The sequence below is a fragment of the Lissotriton helveticus genome, chromosome 11 (assembly GCF_964261635.1).
Source record: "Lissotriton helveticus chromosome 11, aLisHel1.1, whole genome shotgun sequence".
In the NCBI taxonomy this organism is placed as follows: Eukaryota; Metazoa; Chordata; class Amphibia; order Caudata; family Salamandridae; genus Lissotriton; species Lissotriton helveticus.
Genome location: NC_136072.1, coordinates 29,473,833 through 29,493,433, shown reverse-complemented (window position 1 = coordinate 29,493,433; position 19,601 = coordinate 29,473,833). Strand labels below are relative to the sequence as shown.

Sequence of the window (19,601 nt, the reverse complement as noted above, 5' to 3'; positions counted from 1 at the left end):
GTAGGAGAAGGATCTGCCACCTGCTCTGTTTCTGTGGATGTGAGGGACCGTGGTTAGGGTGAGGTCGGCAGGGCAAAGGATTCTCTAGGGGCATGGAAGGATATTAATTCGTTGAGGTATTGGGGACCTGTGTTATGGAGGGCTTTGCAGGCATGTGTGAGCAGTCTGAAGGTTATTCTTCTTTCGACGGGGAGCCAGTGGAGGTCGCTGAGGAGTTTGGTGATGTGGTCATGTCGTGGGATGTCGAAGATAAGTCTGGCTGCGGGTTCTGGACGGTCTGGAGTTTGCGGAGAAATTTTTTGTTGATTGTGGCATAGACAGCGTTTCCGTAGCCCAGTCTGCTGGTGATGAGTGCCAGGGAAATTATCTTCCTTTAGTTGGGGGGATCCATTTAAAGTTCTTGCGAAGTATGCGGAGGGTGTTGAAGCACGTGGAGTATACGGCTTTGATCTGGTGGTTCAAGGTAAGTGAAGAGTTGAGTATGATGCAGAGGTTACGTGCATGGTCTGTTGGGGTGGGTGGATTTCTGAGGGCGGGGGCCACCAGGTGTTGTCCCATACGGAGTGGGTGAAGCAGAGGATGAGGACTTCTGTTTTCTCTGAGTTGAGCTTCAGGAAGCTTTTGCTCATCCAGGTTGCGACGTCTTTCATACCATCTTGGAAATTGCACCTGGTGATGTTGGTTTCCTTGGTGAGGGAGAGGATGAGCTGGGTGTCAAGTATCAACTTTCACTTGGTCCTTCGCTTTTTCCCCAACTACAAACCACCATTCTGCAATCCACTACAAGCACACACAATTTGCAACAGCTGTCCTATGGCTGAACACAGTCGGTTCCATTTTTCATAACTGTGCAGCATGCATAGAAGACCACTCCAGCACAAGGACAGAGGATCTCCTGTACTTGAAACAAACACCGAGAGCGAAATCAAGGCTTCCGGTAGTAGTGGTGCGTACCTGGGGTCCCCATCTTTGCCTCCTCTAGCGTCAACCTTTTGTAGGGCTGGCTGTAGTCCTTCTCAAGCTCGTCCGAGAAGGGCGCTGGCTCACTCAGGCCCTGGGCAGAAAAGAACAAAAGGGGTTAATGGAAAGAACAAAAATTGAAAAGCCCATGAGTGACTGGGCAGCAGGATCCAGGTGTCTATTAACATACTACCACCCTGCCGCTCCCACCCCCCACAAAGCTTCCCCAACACTAGGCGGAGCCCAGCGTTCAGCTTCAGTAGGATTCGGGATATGGAAAGATTGTTTCAGGGGTTACACACCTCTCAAGTCCAGTGTGCACACCTCAGTGCTTTCTTTGCGACAGGGGGCAATGGTGGTGGCCTACAGGAACATCTGGTTGGTTCTCTAGCTCTTTAGTACAACTCTAGACCACTCAGGCCAAAACTTCAGGTTTATGCCAGTAAATGTGGTTCGTTTGATGGTGGCACGGGGGTGCGCCAGGGTGTTAAGACTGATCTCTCAGTACTTAGAAGAATGGAAGGCCACGCACCTCACAGCTAAGGGTGAGGACGCTCTACTACTAATAAGCAAAATCTAGGAGGGGTAATGTTTTAAAGAGGTTTATAAGCTAATGAATTTAAGCAGAGTCTCTTGCTGGCTCTCTACTTTGGTATCCAACACTAGTGATAATATACGATGTAAGATACCCCAAACTGTGCGACATCAGGGTACTGCGAATCACTTGACCTCTATTTGATGTGCACTTCCAAGACCAGAGTGAGAGAGTATTTATATATAAAGTAATGGAACCCAGAGGAGGCTCTTTATGTAAATATGGGGGGATTTTATCTCTTATAATGCATGAGTCTTTAACGATTTGTATAGCTAAAAAAAGAAACATCACATGTAGAATATCCCAATTTTAAACATGCACATATTTTAGAACAAGTATGATTTGCTTTTAGCAGCATTTAAAATATGAAACCAGGCATCTTCAAAGAAAATGTTCTAAGAAACTTGCTGTTAATGTGAACATAAGGGACATGCCTCTTATACGGAGGTTAGTCCTTCCCATACATATTATAATTTCTTATTCCTCACCTTTATTTGAAGTCTCAACATTTTGTCTTTCTCGCTAATGCTTCATGAAGCGACAAGATAACAGTGCTTATTAGTATGGTGAGGCTGGGGACTCACCTGGCTACAGCTAGGCTAAAATCCTGGCTGAATAGGAGTGAAATCCCGAAACCGGTCCTAAGATGCTCGTTTCCGGGTCAGGGAGGACCTGGCTTGGCAGTTTGGGCTGGACTGTTCCCATGAGGCACAGGGTCAGACTGATTGCATATGGCTAGGTCTGAACTGGGGTGGCTGAGTGAGCTAAAGATTGATGATGGATTAAACCCAGATCAGTTGACTGGGGGTGAGTGTTTGATTTGCTCCAACGCTCCGTCCATCATCCCTTTGGTATCGCTTTGTTCGCCCTAAGTTGGCAGGCTATGCCCAAACATGGGTCCATTGCTCACTTTGCCACTGGATTCAAGCTAGCCTGGCTGATGACGGCTGATTAGCCAGAAACCGGTCCTAGGAAGCTTGTTTCTGGTCCAGGGAAGACCTGGCTTGGCAGTTCGGGCTGGACTGTTCCCATGAGGCACAGGGTCAAGACTGATTTGAATATGGCTGAGTCTAAACTTTGGTGGCATGGTGAGCAAAAGAATGATGGATATAACCCAGATCTGTTGACTGAGGATGAATGTTTTGATTTTTGCTGCATTCCGTCCAGTAATTGTGTCTCTTTTGCTAAAATCACTGTGCAGCACTAATCAGAGCAGTAATGCAGCAGTGCCCTGGGCAGACACCCTACTGAGCCTCCCAGAAAAAAACTGAATCAGCAGGAGGGGCGCAACTAGGCCCACACTTTGGGGGGGGGGGGGTAGATTTCGAACGGGCGGGCAGAGCCATTTTCAAAGCCACATTTACTCATGAGCTCGCCCTTCACCTTTAGTGTTGCATTTCAATACTCATCAAGCTAGTATTACAGGCAGGGTGCAGAATTTCGTGCTCAAGATCATGTGTGGAACAGAGAATAAAATATATTTTACAAGAGATTTATAACAACTCCCACCCACCGGGGATCTTTTAGAGAACTGGTGGCCAGTGGTGCAGTTTTAGGACATTTCTTTCATTATCTCATGTTCTAAGCACTTTTACAAGTACACTGTCCCTTCACATTGCAGGACAGTCCAGCAGTAAATGAGACCCCTCCCTGCTGTCCTGGGGGGGATGCCTGGTGTACAGGTTCTATTTAGCACGGAGTGCGGTCTCTGCACTCCCTGGTACTGCATGGCAACCCTCCATCTTGGGTCTCATCAAATATTCTTGTTTTTGATAGGATTACACACTACGGAAGTGTGAACTCCAACCTAACTCTGGACAGATGTTGGCTGTGAACCAACTGAAGCACAGAAAGAAATCACTGCATGTCAGAATCTAAAGTGCCCAGACAGAACAAGCATTTACCCAAACTTGCAACAAACCCATTAACAATGGCAGCAGAATGTAACCTAGTGTTACTCTGAAAATACCCTTAGAAGCGCCGTATGAACTCATTTAAAGTTACACCTGGCTAATGCGTACAGATGTGTTATTGATGGCGTGGAGAGTGTATTTCAGGAGGAGTCTTCAGTAAGGGGAAGGAATCATGCAAAGCAGATACTTGGCACAACGCTACTTAGCAGGATAACAAAGTTATTCTAGAAATAATTGTAAGTGACAAAAACTTGCTTCAAACAGGCACCAAATACAGAAAATAATTGTGAAAGGAGGCAGACACGCCGGGGCCTACGGAGGCAGACACGCCGGGGCCTACGGAGGCAGACACGCCGGGGCCTACGGAGGCAGACACGCCGGGGCCTACGGAGGCAGACACGCGGAGGCAGACACGCCGGGACCCAAGGAGGCAGACACGCCGGGACCCAAGGAGGCAGACACGCCGGGACCCAAGGAGGCAGACACGCCGGGACCCAAGGAGGCAGACACGCCGGGACCCAAGGAGGCAGACACGCCGGGACCCAAGGAGGCAGACACGCCGGGACCCAAGGAGGCAGACACGCCGGGACCCAAGGAGGCAGACACGCCGGGACCCAAGGAGGCAGACACGCCGGGACCCAAGGAGGCGGAGACGCCGGGGCCCAAGGAGGCAGACACGCCGGGACCCAAGGAGGCGGAGACGCCGGGGCCCAAGGAGGCAGACACGCCGGGGCCTAAGGAGGCAGACACGCCGGGACCCAAGGAGGCAGACACGCCGGGACCCAAGGAGGCAGACACGCCGGGGCCTAAGGAGGCAGACACGCCGGGGCCTAAGGAGGCAGACACGCCGGGGCCTAAGGAGGCAGACACGCCGGGGCCTAAGGAGGCAGACACGCCGGGGCCTAAGGAGGCAGACACGCCGGGGCCTAAGGAGGCAGACATGCCGGGCCTAAGGAGGCAGACACGCCGGGGCCTAAGGAGGCAGACACGCCGGGGCCTGATAAGGCAGACACACCAGGGCCTGATGAGGCAGACACGCCATGGCCTGAGGAGGCAGACACGCCGGGGCCCAAGGAGGCAGACACGCCGGGGCCCAAGGAGGCAGACACGCCGGGGCCCAAGGAGGCAGACACGCCGGGGCCCAAGGAGGCAGACACGCCGGGGCCCAAGGAGGCAGACACGCCGGGGCCCAAGGAGGCAGACACGCCGGGGCCCAAGGAGGCAGACACGCCGGGGCCCAAGGAGGCAGACACGCCGGGGCCCAAGGAGGCAGACACGCCGGGGCCCAAGGAGGCAGACACGCCGGGGCCTAAGGTGGCAGACACGCCGGGGCCTAAGGAGGCAGACAACCAGGGCCTGAAGAGGCAGACACGTCGGGGCCTGAAGAGGCAGACACGTCGGGGCCTGAGTAGGCAGACACGCCGGGGCCCAAGGAGGCAGACACGCCGGCGCCTAAGGAGGCAGACACGCCGGCGCCTAAGGTGGGAGACACGCCGGGGCCTAAGGAGGCAGACACGCCGGGGTCTAAGGAGGCAGACAACCAGGGCCTGAAGAGGCAGACACGTCGGGGCCTGAGTAGGCAGACACGCCGGGGCCCAAGGAGGCAGACACGCCGGGGCCCAAGGCGGCAGACACGCCGGGGCCCAAGGAGGCAGACACGCCGGGGCCCAAGGAGGCAGACACGCCGGGGCCCAAGGAGGCAGACATGCCGGGCCTAAGAAGGCAGACACGCCGGGGCCTAAGGAGGCAGACACGCCGGGGCCTAAGGAGGCAGACACACCAGGGCCTGATGAGGCAGACACGCCATGGCCTGAGTAGGCAGACACGCCGGGGCCCAAGGAGGCAGACATGCCGGGGCCCAAGGAGGCAGACACGCCAGGCCCAAGGAGGCAGACACGCCGGGGTCTAAGGAGGCAGACAACCAGGGCCTGAAGAGGCAGACACGTCGGGGCCTGAGTAGGCAGACACGCCGGGGCCCAAGGAGGCAGACACGCCGGCGCCTAAGGAGGCAGACACGCCGGGGCCTAAGGAGGCAGACACGCCGGGGCCTAAGGAGGCAGACACGCTTCTTTTGTCAACATTGGACTACTGTCCATGACCTGGGCTATTGACATGAAACAGTGGTGACAGCATAAAACTTTCTGTGAATAATAATGAACTAACCATTTCAGTATCACAGGGGAGTGCAGCCTACTGGCCCCACTCATGAAAACTTCTATTCCCATGAAAACCCTGACCCTTGCAAAGAATTCAGTGTGCATGTTGCATGCATATATGCATGTGAAGGTGTAACTAGATTCCGACTGAGATCACAGTATGATTGCTAGGTGCAGTGGGATCCATTCTGGATCCCCCCTTGGTTGGCCTGGGCCAGGAGAGGGGGTGGACACAGCTTCCCCACATAGAGGAAGTGTGTTCCCGTGGCTGAAGAACCAGACACTGGAGGATGGGTAGATGCAGGGATGCCCGTATCATTTTTTTTAAAGATCTTTTAAGCTTGGGGTTGTGGGTTGAACTTTCTGATCACTGCTGTATGGTAGATGGTAAGGGGGAAGGGGTGAGTTAGCAGAACCTGTCTGTTGTTGAGTGTGAGGAGATTTCTAGGCAGGACCTCCTTTTTTCCCCCTGACCATACCTTCAGGAAGGTTGAGGACAGCCAGGCGCAGGCCTCAAACTTCATTGTGCTTATTCCATGGATTCTCCTGCTTGGGCCAGCCTCATCGAAAACGGCTACGCCAGGCGTCACCTGGTGCAAAGGCAGTGTCTGACTTGAGCCCAAAAATGACATTTGAAATGGAAGCACCGCAAACAGTTTCCAGAACCCTAAGACAGGGAAGTCACATCCTCGTCTGGAAAATGAGAATAAGTGTGGGACCCAAACCACCCCGCCTGGAGTGCCAGGTCTTCTTGCTGCAGCAGTTGTTGCCATTTTTCAGCACTGTAAGCAGAAAGTGTTCGACGGTGACCTCAGGGATACACATTTTATCAATCTGAGGAAGAGGAAAGGCCAAGATGCCGTTACTGGGCTTCAGGCGCACACCAGTGCAGAAACCATCTACAGGTTACACAGCTCATTGTAGGAGCCCCGTACTGGTATATACACCTATGCGGAAATCTGCACTAGGCAGAAAGACAAACGGAACGTTTTGCCACGAAGGCAAGATGCATGCCTCATGTTATGAATGGCCACAAAGCATGTGTAACAGGACACGTACAACTGCCCGCTTCACAAGTTGCCCCAACGGCATCAGGCCTCAGGCTGACTCCTTAGAAACCTGCTCCCTCTCGCCTAATCGGCCAGTTCTAGTTTCAACGACTAGTTATGTTTACTCTGAGTCAACTGCAATCAATGGAATGGGCAGAATGTTACCTACTTCTTTGAGCTATAAATGCAAACTGATTTCCAAAGGGAAAAGTTGTGAAAAGAGCTTGCGATGCAATCTGAACCACTGCATTACAACTAAAAGGCGGATGTTGGTCTCTAGTGAACTTCTGCTGTGGAACAAAGAAAGCTCTACCTCTGAGCAAACAACACACCTGGCTTCACGCCATAACATATAACATAAAATAACATAACATGCGTATTTGTAAAGCGCGCGTTCACCCAAGGGTATTTTGGCACCGAATAACAGACAGTTATTGTTACTCAACTCAATGGTACTCATTTTATCGACCTCAGAAGGATGAAAGACTAAGTGGACCCGCTAGGATTTTAACCTGAGACCATGAGGTCAAACACAGGTCCCGACAGTGGATGCATTAGTCCACTGAGCCACCAGACCCGACATACTGGAGTTTTAATAGCAGGGGCAGGGCCCACGCCCAGGGCGGCTCTGAGAGGGGGTTTCCTGCTACAGAAACATGTGTGGCACAACTGTGTAATGTACTTACGTGTGCTCCGTGGGGTCTACGTGACTGCTCTCTCCAGGATGCCTGCTTTAGTTGGGCTCTGTACCCCATGCTAAAGGCTGGAAGGCGACCTATGGTTACTGTACATTAAATCAGTAGGATGTATCCGGCTACTGATCGGATTTATAATCCTGACACGGTAAACGCATGTTTTAGACTTTTTACATTTAAAAAAAACTTTAACCTTGTACATTCTATACAATCTAACGTTTGTGCTACTTGTGGTTGGAATGTATTGTATAAATGGGGCATCTATAAAAAGATTACATCAAATAAAATGTGTGACTAGACCGGGGTTTTTTCTTTGAAAACTTGTAACTGGTAATCTACTTTTTTTCACTATAAACGGGACCAAAAGTTCCAGAATTCAAAGGAAAATTCGTGGACTGGCTGGGTCTGTGCCCGCGACAGCTCTGGTGCACTCCAGTTAAAGTGTGTGTGTGTGTGTGTGGGGGGGGGGGGGGTGACTGGTGTACCCTGGTATGCATATAACATGCCTGGCGCGCGCTGAACTTTGGTTTGAAGGCTGTAACTCTAGACAATCAGAGCCGGTCTGGCCACGGTCACAGATGCAATGCGGCTGCGCTGCGCACAGCTGCACTCGGAGTCAAGTTCCACGTGTAACAAAAGAAGGAAACGCGCTTCTTTCTTCAAGGCACGCAGAGGAAGCTGCAAATGACCTCTCGCCCGGGGTGCAAACTAGATCTAGAGCGCGACGCTCGGATGGAAACGGGGGTCTTTATGAGTTATATATAGGGCGGTGTCCACAGCTGTGAGTAAACAGAAACGCGGCCTACAAGGGTCGCTCTGTCCGATGGGCAGCACACACCCTCCAGGGCATCCTTGGCAGGCATGGGCCGCTGTTGCCGCCTAGTGGTATACAAGGGACGCTCTGCTGGATGGGCAAGGCTGGCAGCACACCCCCCCCCAGGGTGGGGCTCTGTCTGCCCTGCCTCAGTGGAGCTGCAGCAACGGGGGCGCGCCCTGCAGGGCTTCCTTGGCATGTATGAGCCGCTGCCGCCACCTGGTGGCAAACAAGGGACGCTCTGTTGGATGGGCAAGGCTGGCAGCACATACCCTCCAGGGTGGGGCTGTGTCTGCCCTGCCTCAGTGGAGCTGCAGGGCTTCCATGGCATGCATGAGCCGCTGCCGCCACCTAGTGGCCTGCTCCATGAACACCAGTCGGGGACTCGACAGAGCAGGGACAGGGCTGGAAACGTGTTGAGCCCCCACACTGCCGCAGGCGAGCGCCCAGGCCTGCCTGGTCCTTCCTGGGGGTGCCATCGTTAACTCCCGAGTTAGTCCGAAGTGGAGACAAACAGTTTTGCAGCACAGTGCCAGCAAACAAACGCAGCAATAAACCGGGCCAAGTTCCTGGTTACAAACCAGGTGCGTGGACGTGGCCGGAAGAACCCTCCAGGGGGCGGAGCACAGACACCCGTTCAAAACCCACATTTATTCATTTATTTATTAATGCAATTTTATATAGCGCGGACTTTACCCGACGGTGTCAGAGCGCTTCACAGAAGGACCAATAATGATATACAGGAACAAAATACAAAAGCAAACAATAAGTTACATGGATCAAAAGTGACACTAGTGAGGAACCAAAATACATGAGGTAGCAATCGGTGCATTATAGGAGAAAAAAGTGATAAGGGTGCAGGTTACAAAAACATACAAAATACAAGTAGAGGTATAATACTGCAATAGAAGGCAGACACTCCATCACAAGAACAAACGCTACGTAGGCAAAGGTGGCACTTGTGCAAGTATCAAAAGCAAACAAAAAGTAAGAGGTAGCAAACAGTGTGTTACAAACAAAAGTGACGTGTGCAAGTTCCAAAAGGGTACCATACACAGGTATTGGGAGATTACTAAACATTTAGACTACCAGAACACCCTGGGGAGGAAGTACCATAAACCTGGCCAATAGACTTTCCAGTAATGGGAGGTCTTCCTTCAGACGAAGGCAAGGGTGTGAGTTAGACTTGGAGGTGCCTTTGGAGGAGGAGAACTTTAAGGTCCCGTTTGAAGGCCTGAGAGGAGGAGGAAGTCCGGAGCTGAGGCGGAAGTGAGTTCCAGATTCTCACTGAGTTGCCTGAAAAGGATTGGGCCATCGATCTTTCCTTCTTGAAAGGGGGGGGGTTCAAGCAGAAGATTTTCCGCATTCCGAGGTGGTCTAGAGCCTATAGAGAGTTTCAGTTTATTCGACAGGTAGCGAGGAGAGGAGGAGTGCAAGGCTTTGTGGGTGATACAGGCAGTCTTGTAGATAGCTCTAGCCTCGATGGGAAGCCAACGAAGGGAGGATAGCAGCGGTGTGATGTGGTCGCTTCTTTTAGCCCCATAGATAAAACGGGCTGCTGAGTGTAAGACCGATTTCAGGGGGGACAGGTGGGATTTGGGGAGGCCAGTAAGAAGAGAATTGCAGTAGTCCAGTCTGGAGAAGACCAGCGATTGCACCAGTGTTTTAAGGTCATGCTCAGGGAAAAAGCGAAGGATTCCCCAAAGAAGTCGCAGTTGGTATCGTGCAGACTTTGCCATGGAATTGATGTGAGAGATTAGATTGAGATTGTTGTCGAGTAAGACACCAAGGGATTTTGCGCTTTCAACAATGATATGCTTATTGTTAAGTAGATTTGTCTGATCCATCCAAGATTGAACCGGGGGAGGAGAAAGTGAGGAGGAGAGGAGGAGGAATTCAGTTTTGGAGGGATTCAGAATCAGTTGATGAGTTGACATCCAGTTTTGAATGGAGTCGAGAGTTGAGCTAAGGATAGCGAGATCGTGGGTGGAGGCAACCTTGAGGTAGATTTGAGTGTCATCTGCGTAGAGATGATAGTGGATCCCAGATTCACTTAGGAGATTTCCCAGGGGTTCTAGGTAGAGGTTGAACAGAGTAGGTGCAAGTATAGAGCCTTGAGGAACACCTTGACCTACCATCAGAGGAGATGAAAGGCTGTTCGCTATTTTGATCATTTGGGATCTATCTGAGAGGAAGGAAGCAAACCATTTAAGCACATTACCCTCCATGCCCATTCTCTGTTGCAGAGTATTGAGGAGAGTGTCGTGGTTGACAGTGTCAAAGGCTGCAGAGAGGTCAAGTAGAATAAGAAGCCAGGACCCCCCCCGAGTCGAGTATCCTCAGCGCGTCATCAATCACTTGCAGTAGGGCTGTTTCAGTGCTGCAGTTTTGGATGAAGCCGGACTGACATTTGTCAAGAAGATCATTGATATAACGAGAGAGTTGTTTCGCTACACGTCTTTCTGTGATCTTTGCAAGAAATGGAAGGTTAGTGATGGGGCGGTAGTTGTTGAGGTCATTCGCATCAGCAGAGGGTTTTTTAAGCAGAGGGGTGACCTGCCCTGTTTTGAAGGAGACAGGAAGGGAGCCTTGGCAGAGGGAGAGGTTGACCAGAGTGGTCCAATAGGACAGTGAATGGGAATAGAAGTCGATAGCAATGGCACTGGGGATGGGGTCAAGAGAATGGTTGGAGGGCTTAGTTTCGAGGATGCATTTGAGGAGGGCATCTTCAGAGATGAGGTCAAAGTTCTGCCAAATGGCTAAGGATTTGCGCTCCTCAGGAGGGGTAGGGTGAGCGACTTGAGCCACAAGGGATTTCACTGTTTTGTCAAAGAATAGAGCAAAGTCCATTGCTTTCTTTGTAGAATCCTCCAGCTTGGAGGTAGGGGGAGAGTGGTTAGGAATCTTGATGAGATTGAATAGTTTTTTGGGTCTATTTTTGGCAGAGTCAAGGAGGGTTCTGAAGTGCGACGCTTTACCAAGGAAGATGTTCTTATGGTATTTGGATCTTGCAGAACGAAGCGTGGCTAAGTTATCGGTGGAGGGCGCTTGCCTCCATTGTTTCTCCAGGTATCTTAGCTGCTTCCTTTCTTCATAGAGGGATTTGTTGTACCAAGGTGCTGACGGAGTGGGCCTAACCTTTTTGCTTTGGAGAGGAGCGACCTTATTGATTTCGACTGCAAGGACTGTGAGGCATTGGGAGGGGAGTTCGTCAACATCTAGGTTCGGGTCTAGCTTTGGAAGTGATAACAAGGATGATTCACAGAAGGAACCAATGTCACATATGAACCCACATATGAGCCCATAAGGCACAGCTTTCCAAACTTTTCATGTTGGTAACGCACCTTTTTGTGAAAAAAATTTCAGGGACACGGTAATGTGAGGAAGCACAGCGAGCAAGCCCGAACCACCTATGGTGGGTTCGGGCCCCACACCACACACACACACCCCACACACAAACCCCCACAGACACACCACCCCACACACACACCCCACACAACCCCCACACACACAACCCCACACACACCCCACACACACACACCCCATACACACCCCACACACACCCCATACACACCCCACACACACCCCCACACAACCCAACACACACCACCCCACAGACACACCACCCCACAGACACACCACCCCACAGACACACCACCCCACAGACACACAACCCCACCCACACAACCCCCCACACACACCACCCCAGACACACCACCCCACCCCACACACAACACCCCACAGACACACCACCCCCCCACACACACACACACCCAACCGCACATACAAAACCCCACAGACACACCACCCCCCCACACACACACCCCCCCACACACACACAACCCCACACACAGACCCACCCACACACACACACCTCACCCACACATACCCCACACACAACCCAACACACCACCCCACAGACACCACCCCACACACCCACACACACAACCCCCCCCCCACACCAGCCCCCCAACACACACCCCACACACAACCCAACACACACACACATCCCACACACACACAACCCCCCCCCCACACAACCGCACACACACACCGGGGCCGGTTTATTACTGGGGGCCGGGTTTGCAGCTGTGCTGCAATATTGCCCCCCAGGTTACAAAAGCAGCATACAAGCGTTTCCAGCCTGCCAGGGCAGGCAGTGCTTCCCCAGAGGCCAGACAGCCAGCCAACCCAAACACCTGCCACCCCCACTCCCCCAGGACCGGTCTGAGAAAATTGCCAGGGCTGCCTTCGGCTCCCAGTCTGGCCCTGTACACAGCTCTCAAAACATTGACAGGGCTCAATGAATAGAAAAAGTATTTTGTGTTTGTGTACGTGGGAGAGGTGATGGTAAAGTGGAGGCGACAAAAGGAAGTACTTGCACAAGAAGAGAGTGAAGTGACAGTGATGCGGAGGAAGGAGATGAAGCGTGATGTATTTAGATGCACAGAACACACATACAGAAGATGCCAAAGTCCCATATGCAGGAACACAACTACTATTTATAGGTAGAACAAAACTGAGGAAATAAAGGGACCCAAAAATGCAGCAACACTAATCATTTTTATAGAAATTAATGTCTACAATCTGTTAAAGAAAGTGGGGAAAGCACATGACTAGAAATGCTTTTCTTCAATAAAACGAGTACTCTTAAAAATAGAATTAGTTCCTCATTTTCGGTCATTTCTGTCATAGGGCACTTGGCCTAAGCTCACCTTCTGCTTGGCAAAGAGAATACCACAAATATTGACCTGAGCAGTGATGGTGTAAAACAAACAACGGGGGACCAAAAGACAGAAGAAAATGCACCATACATAACGTAAGCATATCTTCGTATAAAAAAGCCAGTAACATCTAGGGCCTAAATGTTACTGGCTTTTTTATACGAAGATATGCAGGATCGACAAATAATGCAGATGATGCAATGCCTCCCCCCCCCTCCATTGGCATCAAAGGGCTTCAGCCCCCACTCAACCCCCACCCCCGTCGTGGGTGGCATCCCGGGCCCGCTCACAGCGGCACCCGAGCACTTCGCAGGTCGTTAAAGACCTTGTGCATGTTAATGGGGCTTTGTTGTTGTTTCACCCCTTCTAAGAGCCCTTGCAGCTCGACTCTGCCGATTGCCGGCAGAAGTCATCTCATCTCATCCCGCGACACACCTACGGCTGGGGCCCGACACAGTAATGTGTCGCGCCACACAGTTTGGAAAGCTGTGCCATAAGGCCACCATGGAGACACGTGCACTCACCGGGTGCAACAGGGAGTCCCTGGGCAGGGTTTGTGGGGCAGGGGGTCCCTGAGCAAGATTTGTGGAGCAGGGGGTCACAGGGCAGGGGGTCTGTTGGACTTGGCCTTTCCCCCCGAAATTTTTCGCTTTTGACAACCTTGTCTAGAATGTCTCCCCCATGGTAATAAACCTGTATAGGCCATGTGTGGTAGGAGTTGCCCTGTGTTAATATGTAATGTCATGTAATGGTGTGAGCACTTGTAAATTTACCCCCATTGTAAAATGCACCTGACTAAAATGTTCCGTGTTTAAAATGGATGCCATGGCCATGGGTTTTGCCACTGGACTGCCATAGGTCAGCGGTTTAGTTATTATTACCCAGCTACCCCTAGATTTTGGAGGGAAAGCCTGGCACCCAGGGTGCTCAACCCCTCCCCTTGAGCCAGTTTAGGCCAGCTTTGCCAACATTCTAGAAGGTTCTGGCACTGCCTGGGAGGAGGGTATAAGTAAGGGGGATTTGCCACCAGAGAGTCAGTCAGCGCTGGGGCAAGAAAGAGAGGGGACCTGCTGCGAGGTGCTACCGCCACATGGGCCTGTGAGCTGGGCCCTGCACCCCTAAAACCCCCCTACTCTGCTGTCCCCACAGGCCCCTGACAAGGGAGGGCCCCTACCCAGGTCACTGACGCTGTTTGGACCGGGTACCACGCCAGCACTGCGTGAAGAAGCGCCCAGGAGGTGAGGAGTGTGCCCCTGAGGTTGGCTGTGGAACTGTTCGCCCCCCTATGAGGTGTGCTGCCAGGTGCTGTGCTGCAATAGCGCTGTTTTGGGGAGGTTGATGCCCCCAAGGAAGCTGTGGCCCCCTGTGGAAGCGCTGGAGAAGTGCTAAATTCCTGCCCCCTCTGCGTGGCCTGAGAAAGGAGCTGAGAACTGTGGGCAGAGGGAGGAGCAGTGCGCTGTGAATAGCGCCGGTTGCTGAGGAGAATAGCGCCGTGTGGCCTGAGGGCGCTGTGAGGGGAATCGAGCTGGAGGAGCCTACCCACGTTTTGGCGCGCTGGTTGCCATATAAATAATGAATTAAAAGGGAGCCTACCCTTTACTGTCGCCGAGGAGTGTTGGCGCTGCCTTGCTCCGGTTGTAAATAGGCGAAATCACCGCCGCGGCCCGGCGCTGCCGAGGGGACCCCCACTTCTGTGGGCACCGTTGCGGCAGCCCCCGGTGCCAGGAGAGGGCCGCCGAAGTGAAGGAAGGGCCGCGTTAGGCCCTGAGGCCGCCGTCTCCCGCATCACGTGACGGGGGCCTGACCGCGTCATCGGAACGCCGCGCACGGATTGGCCTGCGCAGCCGTGCCCCTGGAAGGCCGCGCAGGGATTGGCTGCCGGCCGGCAGCCAGAGAAGCGGAGAAAGCAGACTCCAAGCCCCGGGTCCCTGTGTGGGAGGGGGACCCGGGTGAAGCATCAGTGCGGGGCCCCCGTGGTCAGGAGGGAGCCCCGTAAAGAATGATCGGAGCGGGAGTCCACCCCGCCAGTCTGTGGCCCGGATCGAGGAGGCTGCCGTAAGTGAGGAGGAGGTGGGGCATCGAGGCACAGGATCGGTGCCTGCACTGCCTCTGCCTCAGAAGACCCGGGTGAAGCATCGGTGCGGGGCCCCCGTGGTCAGGAGGGAGCCCCGATTGGGAGCGACCGGAGCGGGAGGCCACCCCGCCGGTCTGTGCCCCTGAGTGAGGGGCCGGTGAGATAGACGGGGCCGGGGCACACTGTCGGTGCCAGCCCCGACTCCCCCTACGAAGTGGCCGGAGGAGCAGAGTACCTGCGGGGCTCCTGTGAGGACGAGGGAGCCCCGATTGTGCCGCCCAGAGGCCATGTTGAACCCCCAGGGCCCCCGTGAGGAGGAGGGGCCCGGGTGACGGCGTCGAAAGGGGGGGGCCTCGAGGCACATTGCCGGTGCCTGCCCCCTCCGCCTCGGAACTGCAGAGTGCCCCGTGTGTTGCTGCCGGCGGCAGAAGTACAGTGGGGAGGGCCTCGAGGCACGTGGTCGGTGCCTGGCCCCCCTCCTCGGAAAAGAACCCTGCTTCCTATTGTGGAGAGCCCCGGGTCCCAGAGAAAGGGGAGGGGCCGGGGAGGCCCGAAGACAGCCGGAGGTGTTTCGCGGGGCCCCCGTAGTGGAGAGGGAGCCCCGGTTGTGCAGCATAGGCCTGAGTGAGGCCTTGCGGGCCCCGATTGGCCTGCGCAGGATTGAGGACCTGAGCCCCACAGGGAGAACCAAGTGCAGCCGGTGAGTGGGGCCTGTCTTAAGTTGGTGGAGGGGGGGCAACGGGGTACATTGCCGGTGCTCGCCCCCGGGGACTGTGTTATCAGGTGTCCCGTCTGGCAGAGGGCACCTGCAACTTGGGCTCCAGAAGGATTGTACTGTCCTGACTCTCCTGCACTTAACTGCCCCACCAGATAAACTGGGGATTGCCCTCAGTGAATATATTTTGGGGTGGAGAGCATCATCCCCCCCCATTGAAGATATAGGTCCCTGCTGTATGGGTTGCCCTGAGGTCCCCCAGTTATTACGGAAACCTGGTGAAGGAAATGTTTAAGGGTACCCTCTGTTGTTAAGGTTACAGATGCCAATGCATATTAATGTTTCACGCCTGCTAGGTGATCCTACGCTGATTCCAGGCTGTTAGACAACTGAGGTTGTGGGCCCCTGCGGATGTTATTTACCTGCCTAAGGGAGCCTAATGTACGCACTGGTGAGGTGCACAATGTGTTAGATGCCAGGGTATTGCTCAGGAATAATGCGCCAGTGTTGATATGCTTATGGTTAAATGCCTAATGTCACAGCGTAATGTGTAGGCCTAAGGTTCAATTGCCTACAAGGTGCCTACTACCCTGATGAGATGGTCATATCCCTGTCCTAAGGTGATGAGACCGATATCTAATGTTGATGTGCCCTTTTACTGCAGGTGTCCTGCCCCGGTGCTGGCCTGACATGTCATTCCAGGCCCCTGGTTATATCCCATTGCTTATTTATTTCAGGTGTTCCTGTCTGTTGGGATTTGCTGTGATGCCATGAAGTTTTCCTTTACAGGGGTTGGGTTGGAGTTAAACTGCTATGGATGAGAGCCCGAGTTGGCCCCGCCATTGTGACCCCAGGTTTAACGACAATGTAAACATTCTTCTTTATTTTCAGCTATGGACTTACAGACTCAGCCCTTACTTCCCATGTAAATAATCCCCCTTGATATACTTGGCTCTGGTGCCAGTTGGCGCCGTTTTATGATACCACTGTTGATACATTTTTGCCTTGCAGGTTGGAGATACTAAACTACTTACTAATTTTCCAACTCAAACTGGTGTCCTGCCTCTTTTGTGGTGTGCCTGGTGTGTTGTCTGTGGGTACTGCGTGAGTGCTTCAAATGTCCTTCGAAGTTTGGCCTGCCCGCTTGGTTCCATGCTACCCCCCTGGAGATTTGGTAACCCCATTTCTTACAGGGCCCTGGACAGGGTTTGTGGAGCAGGGGGTCCTTGGGCAGGGGGTGTGGAGCAGGGAGTCCCAGGTCAGCGTTTGTGGAGCAGGGAGTCCCAGGTCAGTGTTTGTGAGCAGGGGGTCCCTGGGCAGGGTTTGTGGAGCAGGGAGCACCTGGGCAGGGTTTGTGGAGCAGGGGGTCCCTGGGCAGGGTTTGTGGAGCAGGGGGTCCTTGGGCAGGGTTTGTGGAGCAGGGGGTCCCTGGGCAGGGTTTGTGGAGTAGGGGGTCCCTGGGCAGGGTTTGTGGGGCAGGGGGTCCCTGGGCAGGGTTTGTGGGGCAGGGGGTCCCTGGGCAGGGTTTGTGGGGCAGGGGGTCCCTGGGCAGGGTTTGTGGGGCAGGGGGTCCCTGGGCAGGGTTTGTGGAGCAAGGGGGTCCCTGGGCAGGGTTTGTGGAGCAAGGGGGTCCCTGGGCAGGGTTTGTGGAGCGGGGGGTCCCTGGGCAAGGTTTGCGGAGCAGGGGGTCCCTGGGCAAGGTTTGCGGAGCAGGGGGTCCCAGGGCAAGGTTTGCGGAGCAGGGGGTCCCTGGGCAAGGTTTGCGGAGCAGGGGGTCCCTGGGCAAGGTCTGCGGAGCAGGGGGTCCCTAGGCAAGGTTTGCGGGGCAGGGGGTCCCTGGGAAGGGTTTGCGGAGCAGGGAGTCCCTGGGCAAGGTTTGTGGATCAGGGAGTCCCTGGGCAAGGTTTGTGGGGCAGGGGGTCCCTGGGCAAGGTTTGTGGGGCAGGGGGTCCCTGGGCAGGGTTTGTGGGGCAGGGTTTGTGGAGCAGGGGGTCCCTGGGCAGGGTTTGTGGAGCAGGGGGTCCCAGGGCAGGGTTTGTGGAGCAGGGGGTCCCTGGGCAGGGTTTGTGGAGCAGGGGGTCCCTGGGCAGGGTTTGTGGAGCAGGGGGTCCCTGGGCAGGGTTTGTGGAGCAGGGGGTCCCTGGGCAGGGTTTGTGGAGCAGGGGGTCCCTGGGCAGGGTTTGTGGAGCAGGGGGTCCCTGGGCAGGGTTTGTGGAGCAGGGGGTCCCTGGGCAGGGTTTGTGGAGCAGGGGGTCCCTGGGCAGGGTTTGTGGAGCAGGGGGTCCCTGGGCAGGGTTTGTGGAGCAGGGGGTCCCTGGGCAGGGTTTGTGGAGCAGGGGGTCCCTGGGCAGGGTTTGTGGAGCAGGGGGTCCCTGGGCAGGGTTTGTGGAGCAGGGGGTCCCTGGGCAATGTTTGTGGAGCAGAGGGTCCCTGGGCAAGGTTTGTGGGGCAGGGTGTCCCTGGGCAGGGTTTGTGGAGCAGGGTTTGTGGAGCAGGGGGTCCCTGGGCAGGGTTTGTGGAGCAGGGTTTGTGGAGCAGGGGGTCCCTGGGCAAGGTTTGTGGAGCAGGGAGTCCCTGGGCAGGGTTTGTGGAGCAGGGAGTCCCTGGGCAGGGTTAGTGGGGCAGGGGGTCCCTGGGCAGGGTTAGTGGGGCAGGGGGTCCCTGGGCAGGGATTGTGGGGCAGGGGGTCCCTTTTAGAAAGGCGACCCCGGGGGAGGCAGAAGATGTCTGACTGACCACCCCTAGGTCCACCTCTCCGTCGAGAAGTAGCCAAGCGTTTACTGAGAGGCCTCCTGAATGAGGGTCCTCTCCTAGGATCGTACAGCAGAGTAATCACAACACTACAGATGGACACCACACAAGAGGTCAAGTTCTTAAGCTTTTATAGCTAGTAAAAGGTTGCGGGTTTTTGGAAGTATGTACAAGCAGATCGAGGGATCTGTAAAGTCTCGTAAAGGGGGGTAAGGTAGCGGGACAGTCTTACTCTGGGCGGAGGACGGGATACCCTACGCACAGCTCTCAATCCTCGAGCCGGGGGGTTCCGAGAGGTCGAGCCGCGGCAGCGCCAGCAGGCTAACAGATGGTTCAGCAAGGTAGGCCGCGGCAGCGCCAGCAGGCTCTCGGATGTTTCAGCAAGGTAGGCCGCGGCAGCGCCAGCAGGCTCTCAGATGTTTCAGCAAGGTAGGCCGCGGCAGCGCCAGCAGGCTCTCGGATGTTTCAGCAAGATAGGCCGCGGCAGCGCCAGCAGGCTCTCAGATGTTTCAGCAAGGTAGGCCGCGGCAGCGCCAGCAGGCTCTCAGAAGGTCGTCGGGTTACGGATGAGTTCGTCTGGTGTCGGCCGTGACAGCGTCAGCAGGGCTTCCAGTCCAGGATACAACTGGGGTCCTACTCCGGGGCGGGCCCAGATATAGGACGGAGGTCCTTTGATGTCCGGACCCTCGCGCCTGGGGGCCAGAGGGGCCGAGATGATGGTGTCCAGACACCCAGCAGGGGGGTGGAGCCAGCGCCCAGGGAGGCCGGAGGGCGATCGATACCAGGCGTCCGGGGACGGCTGGAGGGCCATCGAAACTCCTCTCCCATCGGGATCTGTCGAGTGGCCACTCGACCACCTGGGTGGATCTTGGTGCCTCGATGTCTGGGCTTCGCTGGGGCCGAGGCTGGGGCCGAGGCCACGCGGTCGTGACGTGGTGGGCCCAAGATGGAGTCGGGCCCGGCCTCGTGCTTAGGTCGTGAGGGGCCTACGCTGGGGCCAGGCCGATGGGGGTCCGGGATGGTAGCCGGATCTGTGGTGTTGGGGCGTGCAGGGTCGGGCAGAATGGGCCGCCCGAGGTCCGGAGGAGGGCTGATGTCGTCCTGGGCCCGCCATGCGGGAGGGGTAGGACCACGCCATGAGGCCGGGTTCAACAG

The 19,601-nt window shown here is 54.8% G+C and overlaps 1 protein-coding gene across 1 annotated transcript in view; it reads right to left on the bottom strand.

Annotated features, from left to right (window-relative positions):
* The window catches only part of LOC144792120 (choline-phosphate cytidylyltransferase A-like), a 184,935-nt gene that overhangs the window by 36,966 nt on the left and 128,368 nt on the right, over positions 1–19,601 (bottom strand). Inside the window, exon 5 of the mRNA XM_078666995.1 lies at positions 955–1,054. Within this exon, the coding sequence (XP_078523121.1) occupies positions 955–1,054 (100 nt within the window). The remainder of the gene's footprint in view (positions 1–954; positions 1,055–19,601) is intronic.